The 16,213-nt window shown below is 44.0% G+C and overlaps 6 protein-coding genes across 6 annotated transcripts; 3 read left to right on the forward strand and 3 right to left on the reverse strand.

The window, feature by feature from the left end:
• Positions 1-625: 625 nt before the first annotated feature.
• On the reverse strand, positions 626-3,721 carry EAE98_002910 (uncharacterized protein; the record flags this gene model as incomplete). Its single annotated transcript, XM_038950530.1, has 3 exons — positions 626-1,029; positions 1,093-3,037; positions 3,092-3,721. The coding sequence occupies 3 exons, from the start codon at positions 3,719-3,721 to the stop codon at positions 626-628; spliced, it is 2,979 nt and encodes a 992-aa protein (XP_038813059.1).
• Positions 3,722-4,771: 1,050 nt separating this feature from the next.
• Positions 4,772-5,602, reverse strand: EAE98_002911 (uncharacterized protein). Its single transcript, XM_038950531.1, has 4 exons — positions 5,407-5,602; positions 5,282-5,311; positions 5,104-5,250; positions 4,772-5,019 (listed from the first exon to the last, which is right to left on the reverse strand). Exons 1-4 carry the CDS (start codon positions 5,441-5,443, stop codon positions 4,952-4,954), a joined length of 282 nt encoding a protein of 93 aa, XP_038813060.1. The 5' UTR covers positions 5,444-5,602; the 3' UTR covers positions 4,772-4,951.
• Positions 5,603-6,539: 937 nt separating this feature from the next.
• Positions 6,540-7,637, forward strand: EAE98_002912 (uncharacterized protein; the record flags this gene model as incomplete). Its single annotated transcript, XM_038950532.1, has 2 exons — positions 6,540-7,083; positions 7,153-7,637. The coding sequence occupies 2 exons, from the start codon at positions 6,540-6,542 to the stop codon at positions 7,635-7,637; spliced, it is 1,029 nt and encodes a 342-aa protein (XP_038813061.1).
• Positions 7,638-8,513: 876 nt separating this feature from the next.
• On the forward strand, positions 8,514-9,848 carry EAE98_002913 (uncharacterized protein; the record flags this gene model as incomplete). The annotated part of the gene is made up of 1 exon (XM_038950533.1): positions 8,514-9,848. One exon carries the CDS (start codon positions 8,514-8,516, stop codon positions 9,846-9,848), a length of 1,335 nt encoding a protein of 444 aa, XP_038813062.1.
• A 273-nt stretch (positions 9,849-10,121) lies between these two features.
• Positions 10,122-11,985, reverse strand: EAE98_002914 (uncharacterized protein; the record flags this gene model as incomplete). Its single annotated transcript, XM_038950534.1, has 3 exons — positions 10,122-11,119; positions 11,166-11,329; positions 11,467-11,985. 3 exons carry the CDS (start codon positions 11,983-11,985, stop codon positions 10,411-10,413), a joined length of 1,392 nt encoding a protein of 463 aa, XP_038813063.1. The 3' UTR covers positions 10,122-10,410.
• A 599-nt stretch (positions 11,986-12,584) lies between these two features.
• EAE98_002915 (uncharacterized protein) lies at positions 12,585-16,139 on the forward strand (the record flags this gene model as incomplete). Its single annotated transcript, XM_038950535.1, has 5 exons — positions 12,585-12,872; positions 13,001-13,242; positions 13,299-13,461; positions 13,517-14,311; positions 14,415-16,139. 5 exons carry the CDS (start codon positions 12,585-12,587, stop codon positions 16,137-16,139), a joined length of 3,213 nt encoding a protein of 1,070 aa, XP_038813064.1.
• Between the last annotated feature and the right edge of the window lie 74 nt (positions 16,140-16,213).

Genomic DNA, 16,213 nt, shown 5'->3' on the forward strand with positions numbered 1-16,213 from the left:
CTGGAGAGAAAGTGGGATAGAGAAGGAGAGGAAGGTAGATTGAGGTGAAAAGTGGTGTAAAAGAGAGATGAACTGAAGCTTCTAGATAAAAGCGACTTGGGAATGTTAAAGAATCAAAATTCGCCCTCAAAGTATTTTTCTGGATTTACCAGGAACTGCTCAGCCGTCGAAGAATTTGACAAGCTACAGAAAACAGAAAGCAAGGGAAACCACAAATCTTATCTACAGATTGTTTTTCGTAATGATGTATTCACCAAATTCTCATTATCCACGCCAGGTCACTAGCACGTGGTCATGTAGTAATTGGTATAGTGGAGGTAGAGCCACCTGAGTAGAAATGACAATCTTCAGGTCAATCAATGGAACTAAAGATGTTTTTGCATAGGATTAACTGATGAATTAGACTACCTGCACTGTCCACATTAATGTCTAATTCTCCTTAGAGTAACTAGTTATGAGCCTTCCTGACTCTGAATATGCGGCAGAGCTCGTTTGACCTTGATCCTACAACCCTAATAGCGGCATGTATTTCAGAACTTCGAATAAATAGAAACAAGTTATGTCTTTCCCATTATCTCTCATCCGTGTATCCATTCGCAATATTCGTATTCATCATCTCACTTGCTCAGAACAATTCGCCACTTAAATTATTGAATCTCAATCTCAATCTCGATCTCTCAGAACACCTTCTACACTTAGCATTCATTGAGTTATCTTGTTCGAAGCTGTGAATATCATGGTTAGCCTTGTAGTTATTGACGCTGCTATAGGTAGCTCGTATGAAACGGTCCTGATCATATGCTGTAGCTGTAACGCCGAGATCGAAACCATTCAATTGATGACTTGCAGGAATGGGAGGAGAGGTACCAGTTGCAGACTTTGTAGCAGTCGAGATCTCTTTAGCTAACTTCTGAGCAGCAAGAAGACGAGTAGCTTCTTCAACCGAGATAACCTCCAAATTCGACTCATCAAATGGAGCACCCTTAGCACGACGAAGATTGTCTTCCTTGATCGCAATACGAAGAGGACCTTCATCGCAATTGTTAGCATGATCCTGAGAGTGATTCTGCCAGACAGCCACGGGAACCTCACCGTGATTGATAAAGGCAATGTCACTTGGCACTGGAGTGGACATCTTGAACTCATCCGCAAATTTCTTAAGGTCATCGAACTTGGTAGCCATGTCTTGTTTACGGTCTTTGGGGGCCCTGGCAGAAGTAGAAGTCTTTCCGGCATGGGGATCTTGGAGCGTAGAACGGTTCTTAACCTTTCCAAGCCGACCAAGTTCGACTTGCTGAGCTTCCTTCGATGTGAGACCGTAAAATTTTGGGGGACCATTGAGGATAGTTTTGTCATTTCCGAGAGAAACAAGAGAAGATTCTACAGGCTTTGTTTGACCACCATTCTCCCAGTAGGTACCACTATCTCCACAGGAGGGATAAGTAGCTGGCATGTTAACCTGTTCTTGGTCTTTCGATTCAACTTGTTTATTGCTTTCCTGTTCCATTGTTAATAATGCCGGTTCATATGCTGAAGCTTCAAGGTCATGATCATCTTTTGGACCAGTTTTTGAGACAAGACTAGCTTGCATAGCGGCCTGTTCTTGCAGTAATTGGATTCTCTTCTTTCTTTGCTGCTCCTGTAACATTTCTTGCATGGCTAGCATCGAATCTTCCTGAAGGGCATATCCAACATTTGAAACGCCGCGTTGCACTGGAACTCCTTCCCAAGTAGGAAACAAAAACTCTTGGGCTTGGATACCTTGAGGCTTGTTGCTAGCCGTCTGATGCTTCTCATCCCCAAAATTGAGCTTCTCGTTGTTTAAATGTGGGAGTGAGGACAGTTGCGAATGGTGTTTCTCCAAAGTATCAAGCAAGGTATCAAAATCCCCACCGCGTCGTTGAGCACGTGGTTGAGCTACTCGACGACCTCGAGTCAATGAACGCTTTCTGTTTCCTCTCTTTGAACCAGAGGCACGAGGTGGGACAACTGGGACATTATTGTCATTTTCATCACCCGAAGCCAGTGCAACCTCGATCGCAGGAGTAGCATGAGCTGCAGAAGTTGTCCAAAGACAATCTTGACGATCGCGAATGTTTTCACTCAATGGTCCATTGTCTACAGTGGTCGCTTGATCATTCTCTGACTCTGACTCTGCAAAGGAGAAAGAATCAGATGGAACGATACTATTTCCCTGTCCACGAAGATTTCCTGGTATGTCTGTCACCGCTGCAGCGAAGGATACACGCTTTGTTGATCTCGATGGCGAACTCCAATTGTCAGATTGAGTGGGAGCCCAATCAGAATCATCGTCATCCCCCAGGTCTGAATCGCAACATCCGTCATCTGCCACAATGCTCGATGGCGGCTGACGTCCACGTCTAGTTCGACTATCATAATCTGCACCAGAGTTCGATGGTGATCCAAATAAATGTCCACCTTCACTACTGCATGTACCATGGGTTCCGGGGTATCGATGATTATCAAGGGTTCCCTGGATGTAAGGGTCACCTTTTGAGATTGATGCAGTAGTATCAAGCTCCGGAGCCAAACTACCATGTGTACCTTCGATGGGACGCTTAAAGGTTTTCGAATGAATAGGATACCAATTTTTGTCTGATTTCGATAGACCCCGCTTCGCATCTTGCTCTATAATATGCTTGCGAACACACTCTGCGCGTTGATCAGCCGTCATGCCTTGAAGCTTGTCGTCCGAAGGCAAGCTGAAGAAAAAAGCTTCTGGATCACGAGAATTCATGAAGTTTATTGTCCGACCAGCGAGGTAGTCCAAACACTGGCTGTATGTCCATGGTTGTTGCAAGAGCACAGCGGAACCATTTGGCTCAATCTTCATACTTCCATACTCTGGAGGATCCGGGCAATGAAGAGGCGGTTCATGCGAGAAATATGAGGAATCAGTACGCGAAGTTACCTTAGATGGAGGGTTGTTGACGTGGTACTCAGCGGGGCGGATGTAGACGATCGTCTCGAGCTTCAAGATATCCTCAGCGGTCCAGTGTTTTACACCACGGGACAACTGGTACGAACGTTAGTTTATTTCTTGGACAAAGACGAGGAGAAAAATGCTTACAATGTCTTCACAGCTTTTGCCTGAAATGGTTGCTATGTTTGGCGTATCGGTGTTCTTATTTACTTCTGCTGCGGCTTTAAAAACGGCTCGCTGGAGAGCTAAAGAGGTAAGATTGAGGCAGCGACTGATCATGGAGGTAAGCATGGATCCATTTCGGCTGAAGTTTGCATAATGTTTGAGGCTGAGGAACGGTTGACCGGCCTGAATACTCTGCTGTGCTTCTACAAGCGCTTGAACCGATTGCGGATGGCGCATACTTTGTCGAAGAAGCTCCACTTGCTGGAAAAGCTTCTTGCGTTCCGCTAGTTCCATGTGATAATATGATTTCTGGTACAGCTGGAGAAAGATCTCAAATTCAGCCATACTCGGAAATCCTGAATTTTCCATGATCAACAAATCCAAGTACGTCAATCGTGGAGGTGGTACGAAAACATCTTCTGGGCCTTGTCCACGGCTGCAGGACACAACATTGATGGATCGACAAACATGGTCCGAGGATGATGTTTGTTGAACAGCAGACATTTGGGGAGGAGGGGTAGATTGAGGAACGAATTGGGTAGTAGGGATAGGCAAAGGGTTGGCGGGTTGGCCAGGAGCGTCGAGAGATTGATCGGAAGGTTGGCGCGTCATTTCTCAGTAAATAACGCAGCAAGTGCTTATCGATTTCTGTAAGTCGGATTGATCAACTGGAGTTTCAACTTTCCACGTCAAGGGCTCGAAGTTGAAGATTTGTGGAAACTTGCAAAAGGATGTGGTTTTTGTACAATGTCAAAGAGGGGGTAGTCCAAAAACTACAGTTATTGTGACAAGCACAACAACAATAGATTTGCAAACTTGTTGAAAAAGAAGTTGTTTTTTAGAAGTATCAAGTAAGAGGTTTGTAGATCGAAGTTGAGAATTGATGAGCAGAGGAGGGTTTGTTATGATTCCCGAGGTCAAGATTGTTATGGGGTCCGTGCAGGGTCGAGCCATAGGCAACAGGAAGGTCAATCAGGTGTCATAAGTGTCACAGTTCGAATTCACTATATCCTCTATATCCTCAGCTTCTTCGGGGATTGCAAGGACCGAGATGACTTATGTGTGAACAATTTTGGGCAATAGAAGAACAGATATGAATGTTGATGGTTATGAGACAAGTCACATAATTCGAGCTTGGTTTTTAGACTCACGAGTTGGTCTGCTTTGATATTTTTAATACTCAGAGAGAGAGGGAGCTACATGACTAGGTCTTTGATATTCTTGAACACAAACACAATGATTCTGAGCACTTGCAACTTGAACATAGTCATACTATGCGATAGAGAAATATGAATGATTAAAGCATATCAGGAAATTGAGAAGGACAGTGAAGACAGGCAAGACAGGTTTTATCAGATCACTAGACTTGACATTGCAAGACTACCTACCTGAGCAACATGTGAACCAGTGATTGCGACCAATAAGTACAAACTCAAAGCAATTCACAACTTTGAAAACAAACCTTAGGAGACAAAAGCCTCATACTACGCCCCTATACTCGGACTATGGTAGGAACTTTGAAAGGAGAAAATACAATAGAACTTAGTAGGCATGTAATATCCTCGCTCGAGGCTATTCACTCGATATCCCCCCCTACTCATGCTATAGTAATTTGCTAGAAACGACTGATTTGCAAGTCAAACTCAAGATATTGTTATATCCTCAAACCTGCATGATAGTTCACAGTGCAGGATCTTCATTTATAGGACACCAGATGATTTCATTGTCTCCTAATTTACATATCATCCATAATGGGAACGACGCTCCGTTCAGCCGATCTATCATAGGTTCGATCTATGCAAGTTCCCATTCATCATGCCCCCTATCAGACATTTCTCCCATTTAGTGTTTGTCGGCTGGCTTTGGGGTCTTTGCGTTTGGGTTTCTAGGATCGTTCTTGAACTCCTCGCCTGTAATAGCCATTCTCGTCAGTATTCCCTCATAAGCACATCTTTACAGCCCACGTGCGCAGACAAACAATGGAATAGACGTACTGTTGGCCATTGCGGTAGCAGCAGAGTTGATTCCGTACATAATGACGGCACCTAATTCCCCAAGTAATATTAGCCCATAGTTCAGGCTCCAGCCGTTCCGCTCCTCCACAGTTGCAGATGCTTTCGACCTTTGCATTTCGCGATATACTTGGGATGAATGGCTCTCAAAGTAACATACCAGCAACGAAGAAAGGAGCCATTGGCTTTGCTAAAAAGACAATTTTATCAGTAAACATTACTTGGAGATCGGAAAAGTGCGGAACGAAAGCTTTTCACAGCTAGCAATTGAATGGCTTCACATACCGACAGGCGCAGGGAACTTCTTTCCTAACCAAGACATTGTGAATTTGTGCTGTGGGATATGACTGAAATTGTACCGGAGGGTTGATTGGAGGTTAGACGGTGGTGATTCCGATGATAGTAGTGAGGTCAACTATGGGAAGGGCCGCAACTGAACAAGGCTAGAATGTATTGGGCTTAGTGACATGTCACGTTTTCCAGAAAATGCTGAGTGCCTTGTTCGTGAGGCCAAAAGCTCAGACTTTCCTCAATCAGTTTAGTCTACGGTTGTTGGCCCATCTTCACGTGTATCGACATCTTCAGCTTCATTTCCCCATGCAAATCCAATGGATACAAGAGAGAATCTGCATTGTGATTGGTCTCCACAAGAAACTCCAATCCCGCAAGCCCGCAAACCCTCACATTCATCCGAAATGGAGCCACCACATCCTTGCCTTACTCCTCACTTTCGTCACTGCCCAGCTGCAGCTTGGTTGTCCTCTTTTCCTCTTTCAGTTCATTCACGACTTCCTCTCTTTCTCTCACATCACACCTCCAAAGTATTGTAACCACACGAACCTTTGAACCAATCTATTTCTGCCCATACAATTTGGATCTTTTCCCGCTCGAGCTATTCACTATTTGATAGTGCTTTTTATACTTTAAGACGGACAAAACAGTCAAAAAGTGCGGGGTATTTGACAAGCTTGCTATTGTTGGATTCCATTTTAGCCAATTATATGGTTTCTTGTGCTACGAACGTATCAAACCTAAGCCAAACCTACTTTGCAGCTTCCATCTTCCTTTGTTTCTGTTGATTGCATCTCCGAAAAAGATAGGAGGAGGCAACAACAATTCTTCTAGAGAATATTGAATTCTATATCTGCTTTGCATTCGAAAACGAGCGAGACGAGACGAAACGAGACGGGGTAAATCAACCACGGCAACGACATCATACCGGCGCTTCGGAAAGTACGAAGATACAATACAACCCATTATACGATACTTCAATTAACCAAACGACATTCCTTCCTTCACCTCTCTGAGAGTGTAGAATTTTCAATTACGAAATCGGATTCATCCTTCAACCAATTTCTAACAATCCCAATAATCGTTACAACTATTGACCACACCCATAATCAATCAACAACTTCAAAATGTTTACACGACGAATCTCACGCAGCTCTATCACGGGTCAACCTCTTAGAGCCTTCGCGACTACATCCACCTTTCTCTCTCGTACACCAGCCCTTTCGAATATCACCCCCCAAGGTGTGGCCTCATTCGATGCAAAGCAGAAAGAATTCCGAGAAAGAATCGCAGAACAACATCGTAAGAAAGAAGCTGCAAGTGAGTCCAAACTATCCTCCCAATCTCAGAAATCTGCTTCGGCAGACCATACACTAAATGGAGTAGAGCACACAAACGAAAATGGAGAGAAGAAAGGAAAACTAAGTAGTTTAATTTATGGTACTCCTGAAGGTCGTGAGATGGAAAAGGAGATTGAACAGAGTTTCAGTCAAGTTCTAGCTAGAGGCAAATATGTACACTCGATCGTGTTTCATGAGGTCAAGCCAGATAAGGTTGATGAGTATGTCCAATTGGTTGGGGAATGGTATCCAAAGATGGCTGGAATGGAAGAGAATAAAGTACACTTGGTTGGAAGTTGGAGAACAGAGGTTGGAGATTGTGATACGTTTGGTACGGTCCAATCCTCGTTTACTTTTGAATCTATTCCACCCCCAAACGCTGACAGATGAATGATTACAGTTCACATTTGGGAATACCAACGATATCACGGTTACCATGACTCCCTTCACAGTATCGCATCGCATCCTGGCTTCCAAGAATTCGACAAGAAACTCAAGTCTCTCATTACAAAGAAGAACGTTTCTCTCATGCAAGAATTCTCCTTCTGGCCTACCACTGCACCCCGTGAACTTGGTGGTCTCTTTGAATTACGCTCGTACACGCTGCACCCCGGAAACCTCTTAGAATGGGAGACTCATTGGCGCCGCGGTCTAAAGGCTCGCAGAGAAGTCATGGAAGGCGTCGGAGCATGGTTTGTACAAATTGGAGAACTGAACACCGTACATCATTTGTGGCAATTTGCGGATTTAGAGGAAAGAAAAAAGAGAAGAGAGCAAAGCTGGGAGATCGAGGGCTGGGGAGATACAGTTCACAAGACTGTACCATTGATTCAAAATATGAAGAGTCGAGTGTTGATTCCAATGCCATGGAGTCCAGTTGCTTGATCTGATATCTGCATGGATAGGACACCAGAATCGGCGGGAGGATTGAAGTTATGCATTAAACGTGAGCGTTGCGGATACCAGTACAAATTTGATCAATGAAGTGCGATATTGAAGCGATGACAGTTGAATGGACCATACCCAGCTCTGAACTTGAGGGACAAGATCAGCACGCTGCTACATGTATTAAGAAATTGATAACAACCAAGGGAAGCTTGTAAGGAATTCAAATGCAAATGTTTCAACGCTGTAGATCGGTGATATTGTGAGATTGAATGGAAAAGTAGTCAACAAGCATTCCGCTAGCGTTCCTGCCGGTCTCGGCTCGTACCGAGATGACAACAGTATTGCACTATGTACTCCGTCACTTATTCACATACACACGGCATTTCATAGACCATATAACTAACTTCAAAAGATCTTTTCAGCTTTACAAAAGCGGTCGTGTTTGCTCAACGTGGATGAAGGCGCAGCACCGGTTCACAGCAAACTTTCTTGTATTTTGGGCCCCCACGGGTGGGGTGTGAAGGGCCGATGTTGAGCTACTTCATAAAAGCCCCGGTACACGATAAGTGTCTGTTACCAGAATTTTGATTTGTTCTCCTTTCTGTACCTCAATAGCTTGGTTGCCTTTGTACCCGCATCTCCAGCATGCTGCTTACCTTTCCCGACAAGAATTGTGGCATAGCGGGTGGTCAAGACAAACATGAGGCTCGCTGTGCGACATTGTATTGCATGATTTCTTTTCCAAGTACCATTATTTGAATTTTGTATCAATGTCAAACTGAACAATGAGCTACTCGCAAACTTTTCTTTTCCATACTGATAGTCTTTATTTTTCTGTCAATACCAATTCATTGCCAATCTCAAGACCATACAATGGACGGTAACTTTCCGCACAACGGCATTCTCCCATTTACATACCAAGCATCTGGGATTCTCTTTGCAGATTGGATAAATCTATTTACACTCTGTCTCGCCCCCCTCATTGTTCATATCGTTGCTGGCGTTCCATCGCCCGTCTATCTCTCTAGCCCACGACCTCGTTGGCACGAGCGGCTCGGCCACTATAATCCCACTTCGATACTATGGCGTTACTTCTCCATCATCGATCGACGAGCACGATCGCGTGCATGGAATTCTGCGGATATGGCAGCTAGTAATGCACATTTTTGGACATCGAGTGGTTGGGATGGCTCCGAAAATATGATGCGGAAAAGTCGACGCTTTTGTTCTCGCATTCCTAGTTCCCCGCATGCTGTTTGGGTTTCGAAGACCTCAGCCGAAACAGTAGCGACTGTATTGCAAGGGCTGCAAGCCGCTTGGCAATTGGTCGGAGGATTGAACGGGGGTGCCTATTCTAATACTATCTCTCTGGGGACGGTTTTTGCACCGCTGGCTATATGCGGATTAATAAGATTACCAGCGGCCTTCTGGATATCTGATGACTACTCTTACGTGGATGTAGATGTCGATAGCGATAGTGACCCCGAAGTGGAAACTCGCAACGGATACAGCCTAACTGGCACACTAAAACCACGCAAATCACTAACAAGTCGTACCCTTCTCAGCTTAGGACTTCTCGAACCATTCCCAGTCCACTCGCTTAACCTCCACTCTCCCCGTAACTGGCGCGGTATAACTGTACGGATCCTCTTTCTCCTTCCGTTACTTGCTCTCCTGGTCCTAGCGCTCCTTTATCTTATACCTTATGAAAATTCATCTTATCCTTTGAATATCTTCTTCACACTTACTCAATTCCTCGTCGTCGTATTCTTCACCATCTTCCTCGTTTGCTCAATCCCAATCTACACATTCTATTTCCTGACCAATAATTCCACCACCACTATCATCCCATGCATAACGAGTCTTTGGTACAAAATCTACACAGCCCTGTTATTCGCCTGCATTCTTGGCCTAGTCTGCGTTGCAGGTCTTGAAACTCGCGCCACCCCATGTGGTCTATATACCACTATACCGCCTGGCTTTTTTGATATGGTAGTTTGTGGAGGTCTGAGTGTGGCTAGGAATGAGGCTGTGGATGGGATAGCTTCTGGTTTACCGTTCGGAGTTGCGTGGCGGAATAGTACGAGTGAGGAGTTGGGGGGTGGAGTGTTTTATCTGGGGGAATTTGATGGGTGGTGTAAGCTTGAGATCACGGGCGAAGTAGTTGAAGCCTTTATGCCTGTCAATTTTTCGAGCTTTGGTGGGTGAAATATTTGAGGGAGAGCGTGAAGATGTAACACGATTCTTATATGACGTAATTCTAAAGCTCGAATTGAGATAAATTGTTCCTGGGAAAACCCATCGCGTTCAGGTAATCGTTACAGATGATCTGTTCGGAAGACATAGCTAAGAATTTCAAGATTCCAAAACGCATGACCGAAGGTTTACTCTCACTGGCAAGCTATTCAAGTGGTCGCTGGTGTGACTTTTCCAGACAGCAGTCAAGATGATCCCATCTGCAAGCTGTTATCTCGAACAATTAAATAGGAAAGTAGAAATTCAATTGTTGATCATAGTCTATGTAAGGTTGCCTCTTCTCCAAGATATAGAAAATCATGTCCTTGAATCCCTCTCATTAACGCCATATGCCACATGTAACTTACTTAAACAAAAGCGACGCGCCACATTCAATCTTCTCACGTTGATATCCCATTGTTCACATCTCTCAAATTTGGTAAAACTGGTTGTGGCTCATTATTCCTCCACCAGCAGAATCAGCGTCCAGTCGTTTTATTCGCTTGGGCAAATTATCCACAACCGAAACCTCAAGTTAATCATCACAAGCGCTACCACAAATGAACGAGTCCTGAGCCTCTGGAGCCCCCGTTACATCCACTCTCTTTGTTCCTTCCACTTCCCCCTCGTTAACTCTTTCACACAACCCTCTTAACTTCTCCCCTACCCACTCGAAATCTCTCAATTCAAGATATATCTGCGCGCTCAATCTAACCCATAGTACATTCGCATGCCATCCTATTTGCAAATAGGTATCAAATTCTTTGACTGCGGTTTTGTTGAGCCATACTTTGATCTTTTCTGCATCAGCGGGTTTGAATGCTGTTGTCTCGGGTGTTGTATGGGACTCGTCATTGCTCTTACACAAAAAGGGTATTGGTAGCTTGATGTTAGTAAAACACGTTTGTCTTCCGGGCAAGATGGGGAGAGTGTGCGTATTCAGGGTTGAAGCGCATAAGTTACCGCCTGTTTTAGCGAGATCAAAGCAATATTGACGAATTGACGCTTCGCCGCCGCAAACGTTATTCCGGAAGGATATTGCAGCGGGGATGCAAAGGTATGGTGTGTAGTCAATTGTTGCTACAAAGTTGAACATGGAGACGAAATAGTTATTGATATCTTCCAGAGAGTCATTCTCGGAACTTTTGCGGTAGCCGTGGGATGTAGGAAGGGAGGTGCGGATGAGATGTTGGTTGCGGAGGGGTACATAAAAAACTGCGCACGAGCGAGGTGTATAGAGCCATCTGCCGTAGGTTAGATTACAACATTTATGAGAAGAAGATATCGTACTTATGACAGTTACTGACGAAAAAGTCGGGACTGACTGAACCAAGGTGTGTAAGATCGATGTGTCCAATACCGTGAGCACCATCAATTAAACTCAAGACACCTAGTTCTTTACATATCCGTACTAGCTTCTCCCAAGGCATCCGAACACCGGGGAATGTCAGGACCTGTCGTCAACATTGTAAGAAAATTGAGATCATCAATCAGAGTCAAATTAGATGCACTCAAAGGAATTTATGAGAGATAATGTCAGAACTACTGACAATATAAAGTGACTTTATTTGTAGGATCCAGACAGCCTTACCGTATCAAATATAGCCAACTTAACTTTTGTGCCCATCCCTTTTACCAGCTCTACAAACTCTCTGAATTCTCCTAATTCACTCTCCTCATCAATCGGAAACTCCAATACCTGACAATGCGTCGCTACTTCTACTCCTAACATCTCTCTCACACTTTCAACTGTCTTCTCACACGCATCATAAATCGTGCTAAAATAAACAATCATATCTCCCTCCTCCCATTTCAGATTCCTCAATACAGTATTCACCCCCGTCGTTGCATTCGGGATTAGAACCACTTCCTTCGGATCAGCACCTAGAAGAGGTGCAACGGCTTCTCGTGATTTATCAACGAGTTCTGGAAGATCATAGACGTAGAATGTACTGGGTCTTTCAGTACATTGCTTTTGAAATGCATCTTGAGCTTGTTGGATAGGACGTGGGTACGCGCCAAAGGAACCGTGGTTTAAAGGTGTGTAGCTGGAAGAGAATTGAAAATGGGTGTCACGCATGCGATGGCCGAATGGAGGCCGAATTGTCATTGTGATGAATGGGAAAGTTATGATACTGTTTGCTTTTAATTGTAATAGTGGTGATATTTCAAGAAAAGTCACCGTTGTTGATGGCTTGATCAATAACTCGTTGATCGTTGCCAAATCGGAATCCAGAGTGAGGTGTGGCTGGGATTCGCACGTGATTTTTGTTTCATCCACCCACTTTATCAGCTACATTTCGTTTGCAACTGCTTATATTACTGGTCTCAAAATCTTTGTCATTTTCATAATCCTTCCTTTTGAGCACATCAATGAGTTGCTTGATGGGTGTATTTTTTTGATTGTGGAATGGCATTGTTAACCATTTAGAGAAGTCAGCTAATCTATGCTGTGTATGCTTACCTCGAATGACGTTTGGTAATATGAAGTTCCAACTGTTTGTTGGCTACCTGTTGGTTGGCTCCAGTATTGCTGATGCCGTCATTGCCGGCAGTCAGATATTTATGTACATCTGAAGACCACCCTGCTCCATAATGCCAAATAAAATAGATACCAAAAAATCTATTGCAAGTTGACTGCCGAGCTTCAGAGATTGCAAACGGTTAAGTATAAGGAAGTTACTTGTTAATACTACGAGCTCGCTAACCATGACTTCTCGAAAATGGAAAGATGAACTCGTTCCCAACATTGTTGACCATCTAGCTGAAATTGATCCAGAGGCTTTGTATGCGGAGTATCCAGTTTCTACTTTGACGTACGATTATGGCTATCGCAAGATCACCTATGGTGATTTTGCAAGCGCTGTCGACTGTATTGCTTGGTGGATGCACGAAACCTTGGGTCCTGCCAAAGACTTCGAGGTTCTAGCCTATATCGGACCTAATGATCTGAGATATCCAGCACTGATATTGGGTGCCATAAAAGCTGGCTACTTGGTGAGAATTCTCCCTAAGCTGTCTCTATCCATAGACCTCAGTACGCCCTCAATTGCGCATATTCTTATCTGTATTCATCAAATTCAGAATTTTTTTTGTCATGAACGTGCAATGCTAAGGTCTGAAAGATATTTCTCACCTCCCCCAGAAACAGCGTCGAAGCTCAAACAAACCTGCTTGATCGCCTGAAATGTAGAACTGTTCTATCACCGACTCCTCGTCCTCCTCAAATCACTGAGATCCTCGAAGCTAATTCTCATCTTCGCGTCGTTGAGGTTCCGAGCGTTGAAGATATTCTGAAAAATAAGAGGAGACGTTTTCCGTTCTATAAAACTTTCTCTAAAGCTAATCAAGAGCCCTTCGTCGTTGTGTAAGTTGAGTAAACCCATAATTATGCTATGTCAAAAGCTGATCTAACTACAAAAGGCATACTTCTGGCTCGACTGGATTTCCAAAGCCTATGATCTGGACTCATGAAACTGCTCAAAGAAACATCGTATTGATGGCGCTGGACCCTCCAGCTGGCTATGAGAGCCAACATCGAATGTATGAGGGAAAAAGAGTATTTTTAACCTTTCCACCATTTCACGTGAGTTCCGATTTATATTTGATGACGCCATCGTTTCTGATGCAATATTATTTAGGGTGCATACCTTTGTTGTCATTTGTTCAATGCTGTGCCATTTGGTACAGTGATGATTAGCCCTACTTCCGGAGCAATACCATCCGCGAAAGGACTTGTGGATGGATTGAAGAAAACACCAGCAGATATCGCATTCATAGTACCATCTATTGTGAACGAGTTGAGCCAAAGCCCAGATCTCCTCGATTATTGCGCTGAGCATCTGGAAATGATAATTTACTGTGGAGGAGACTTACCACAAGCCATCGGTGATATAGTTGCATCTAAGATCAGACTGGTAAATCAATTTGGAGCTACGGAACTCGGCTTATCAAACCTGATCCATAGGAATGGCAACTTCGACCGAGGAGACTGGAAGTACGTCGAGTTTCACCCAGACATAGGTGCCGAACTCAGACCAATAATAGACAATACCCATGAGTTGACTATGCTTTCTGACCCCGAACTGTCAAAGCAGCAACCTACCTTTACGATGTTTCCCCAAGCAACGGAATATGCCAGTCGTGATCTCTTTACCCCCCATCCTAACAAGCGAAACTTATGGAAATGGCATGCAAGAGCCGACGATATTATTGTATTCTTAAATGGCGAGAAGACTAATCCTATATCAATGGAGCAGCACATTGTAGCTCGCAATCCAGAAGTTCAAGCGGCTTTGGTTATGGGCGCACAACGTTTTCAAGCATCGCTTTTGATAGATCCTGTGAATAGAGATATCGATATCTCAACAACAAAGCGCGCAGCGCTGCTAGAAAAGATCTGGCCCTCAGTGGAAGAAGCCAATCAAACATGCCCAGTGAGTATACATTTCCATCTTGAAGAAGAGATTTGAAAGACAACATGACCTTTTGGTTTTCCTCTATCATTTAACGACGGGTAGTTACTAATGTAACCGATAGGCTCATGCAAAGGTTGCCAAGACACACATTTTCTTCACAAACCCAACCAAACGTATGTTGATTGCGGGAAAAGGCACGGTTCAACGAGCAGGAACTTTACAACTCTACCGGGAAGAACTCGATGCTTTGTATGCAGACGCAGATAGCATGACAGCAGAGATAGACGGCGAAATCTTCTCTAACATCGACATTAGTGATTTACCAGCGGTTTCCGAGTTCATGGGAGACGCTGTGATGAACATTACTTCTTGGCCTGATCTAGATGTGAATGAGGACTTTTTCGCTCGCGGAATGGACTCTCTGCAGGCTCTCACAGTTGTGAGAAAGCTTCGTCAAGGCCTTGGCATTACATCAATTGCTTCAAGTACACTTTATACCAATCCATCAATTGCTCAATTAGCAAGCGCTGTCGTGAAGATTTCCAAAGACGAGAAATCTATACATGGTCAACAGATGACAGGCCAATTGAGAGACGGTATGCTAGAGGAGTTTCGAAGCCGTATTGATTCACTTATATTACCTCCGCCAACTTCCCACAAGAAAGTTGACACAAATCATGAAATTGTCGTCTTGACTGGGTCTACAGGTACGCTTGGTTCCCATATTCTAGGGAGTCTTCTCTTAAATCCACGAGTCGCTCATATATACTGTTTGAACCGGTCATCATCAGGTAAAAGTCTCCGAGAGTCTCGGAGCCAATTCGCATACACTGCCGATACTCGAGTCACATTTCTCACAATAGATCTCTCGAAGCCGCAGCTTGGACTTCGTTCAGAAGACTATTCCAACTTACTACAAGCAACTCGCATCATTCACAATGCCTGGCCTGTCAATTTTAATCTATCCTTGTCTTCTTTCCGTCCTAGCATTGAAGGTCTGATCAATCTTATTACACTCGCAGTGTCGAGCGTAGGAGGGAGGTTATCTTTTATATCTTCAATTAGTTCCGTCATGGGATACAGAACTTCGTCTGGTGCTACACCCGAAAATATAATTCAGCCATCGACCGACCCAAGTAAATTCATCGTAGCACCAAATGGCTATGCGGAAAGCAAGTACATCTCGGAACTTCTTATCTCTTATGCATCAGAGAAATGTTCATCTTATGGGTATGAATTCTCCCTCGCAAGAGTCGGTCAGATAGCCGGCCCGGTAAGAGCTAAAGGGATGTGGAACAAGACTGAATGGTTTCCAAGTCTCATTCTTAGTTCTATACATGTAGGTTGTATTCCCAGCTCTCTGGGTTCGAGCCTTGGTAGAATCGACTGGGTACCGGTAGATTTACTTGCAGATATCATCGCAGACTTGGCTTTGGCCAATAATGTCCAAAATAAGGGAAGACCGGTTCAGGTTTTCCATCCTTTGAATCCCAATCCCAAAACTTGGGAAGATGTAAGAGAGGAACTGGTAATGGACTTAAGTTCTATTTCTGGCAAATTGATAGACGTCGTTCCACTCGATGTCTGGATCGCGAAAGTTAGGCAAGATGTAGAGCTCAAAGCGGGAGCTGGGACCATATTGAAGGACGGAGAATTAGATGTGATCTTGAAGAAGAACCCCGCAGCCAAACTTTTAGAGTTTTACGAAGATGTGCTTGGAGGTGGCGAGGAAAGTAATTACTTAGAGACGCAAGAGACTCAAAAGGCAAGTAAGACTTTAAAAGATTTAGAGGGTGTGAAAAGGGAGTGGATTGCTAAGTGGATTTCTGAGTGGGTGGGTGTTTGAAAAGGAAGGGGTCCAAAAATTGTTGTGGACGACTTAGGTCATGATTTTGGTTGCAATTCTTGTATAATTGAAGT

The sequence above is a fragment of the Botrytis deweyae genome, assembly GCF_014898535.1.
Source record: "Botrytis deweyae strain B1 chromosome Unknown BDEW_005, whole genome shotgun sequence".
NCBI classification, from domain to species: Eukaryota; Fungi; Ascomycota; class Leotiomycetes; order Helotiales; family Sclerotiniaceae; genus Botrytis; species Botrytis deweyae.

Coding starts and splice junctions, on each gene's coding strand:
- EAE98_002911 (XM_038950531.1), bottom strand. CDS start 5,443: ATGTCTTGGTTAGGAAAGAAGTTCCCTGCGCCTGTCG. Junction 5,251..5,281: donor GGCTCCTTTCTTCGTTGCTG/GTATGTTACTTT, acceptor ATTCATCCCAAG/TATATCGCGAAATGCAAAGG. Junction 5,020..5,103: donor TGCTACCGCAATGGCCAACA/GTACGTCTATTC, acceptor TGGCTATTACAG/GCGAGGAGTTCAAGAACGAT.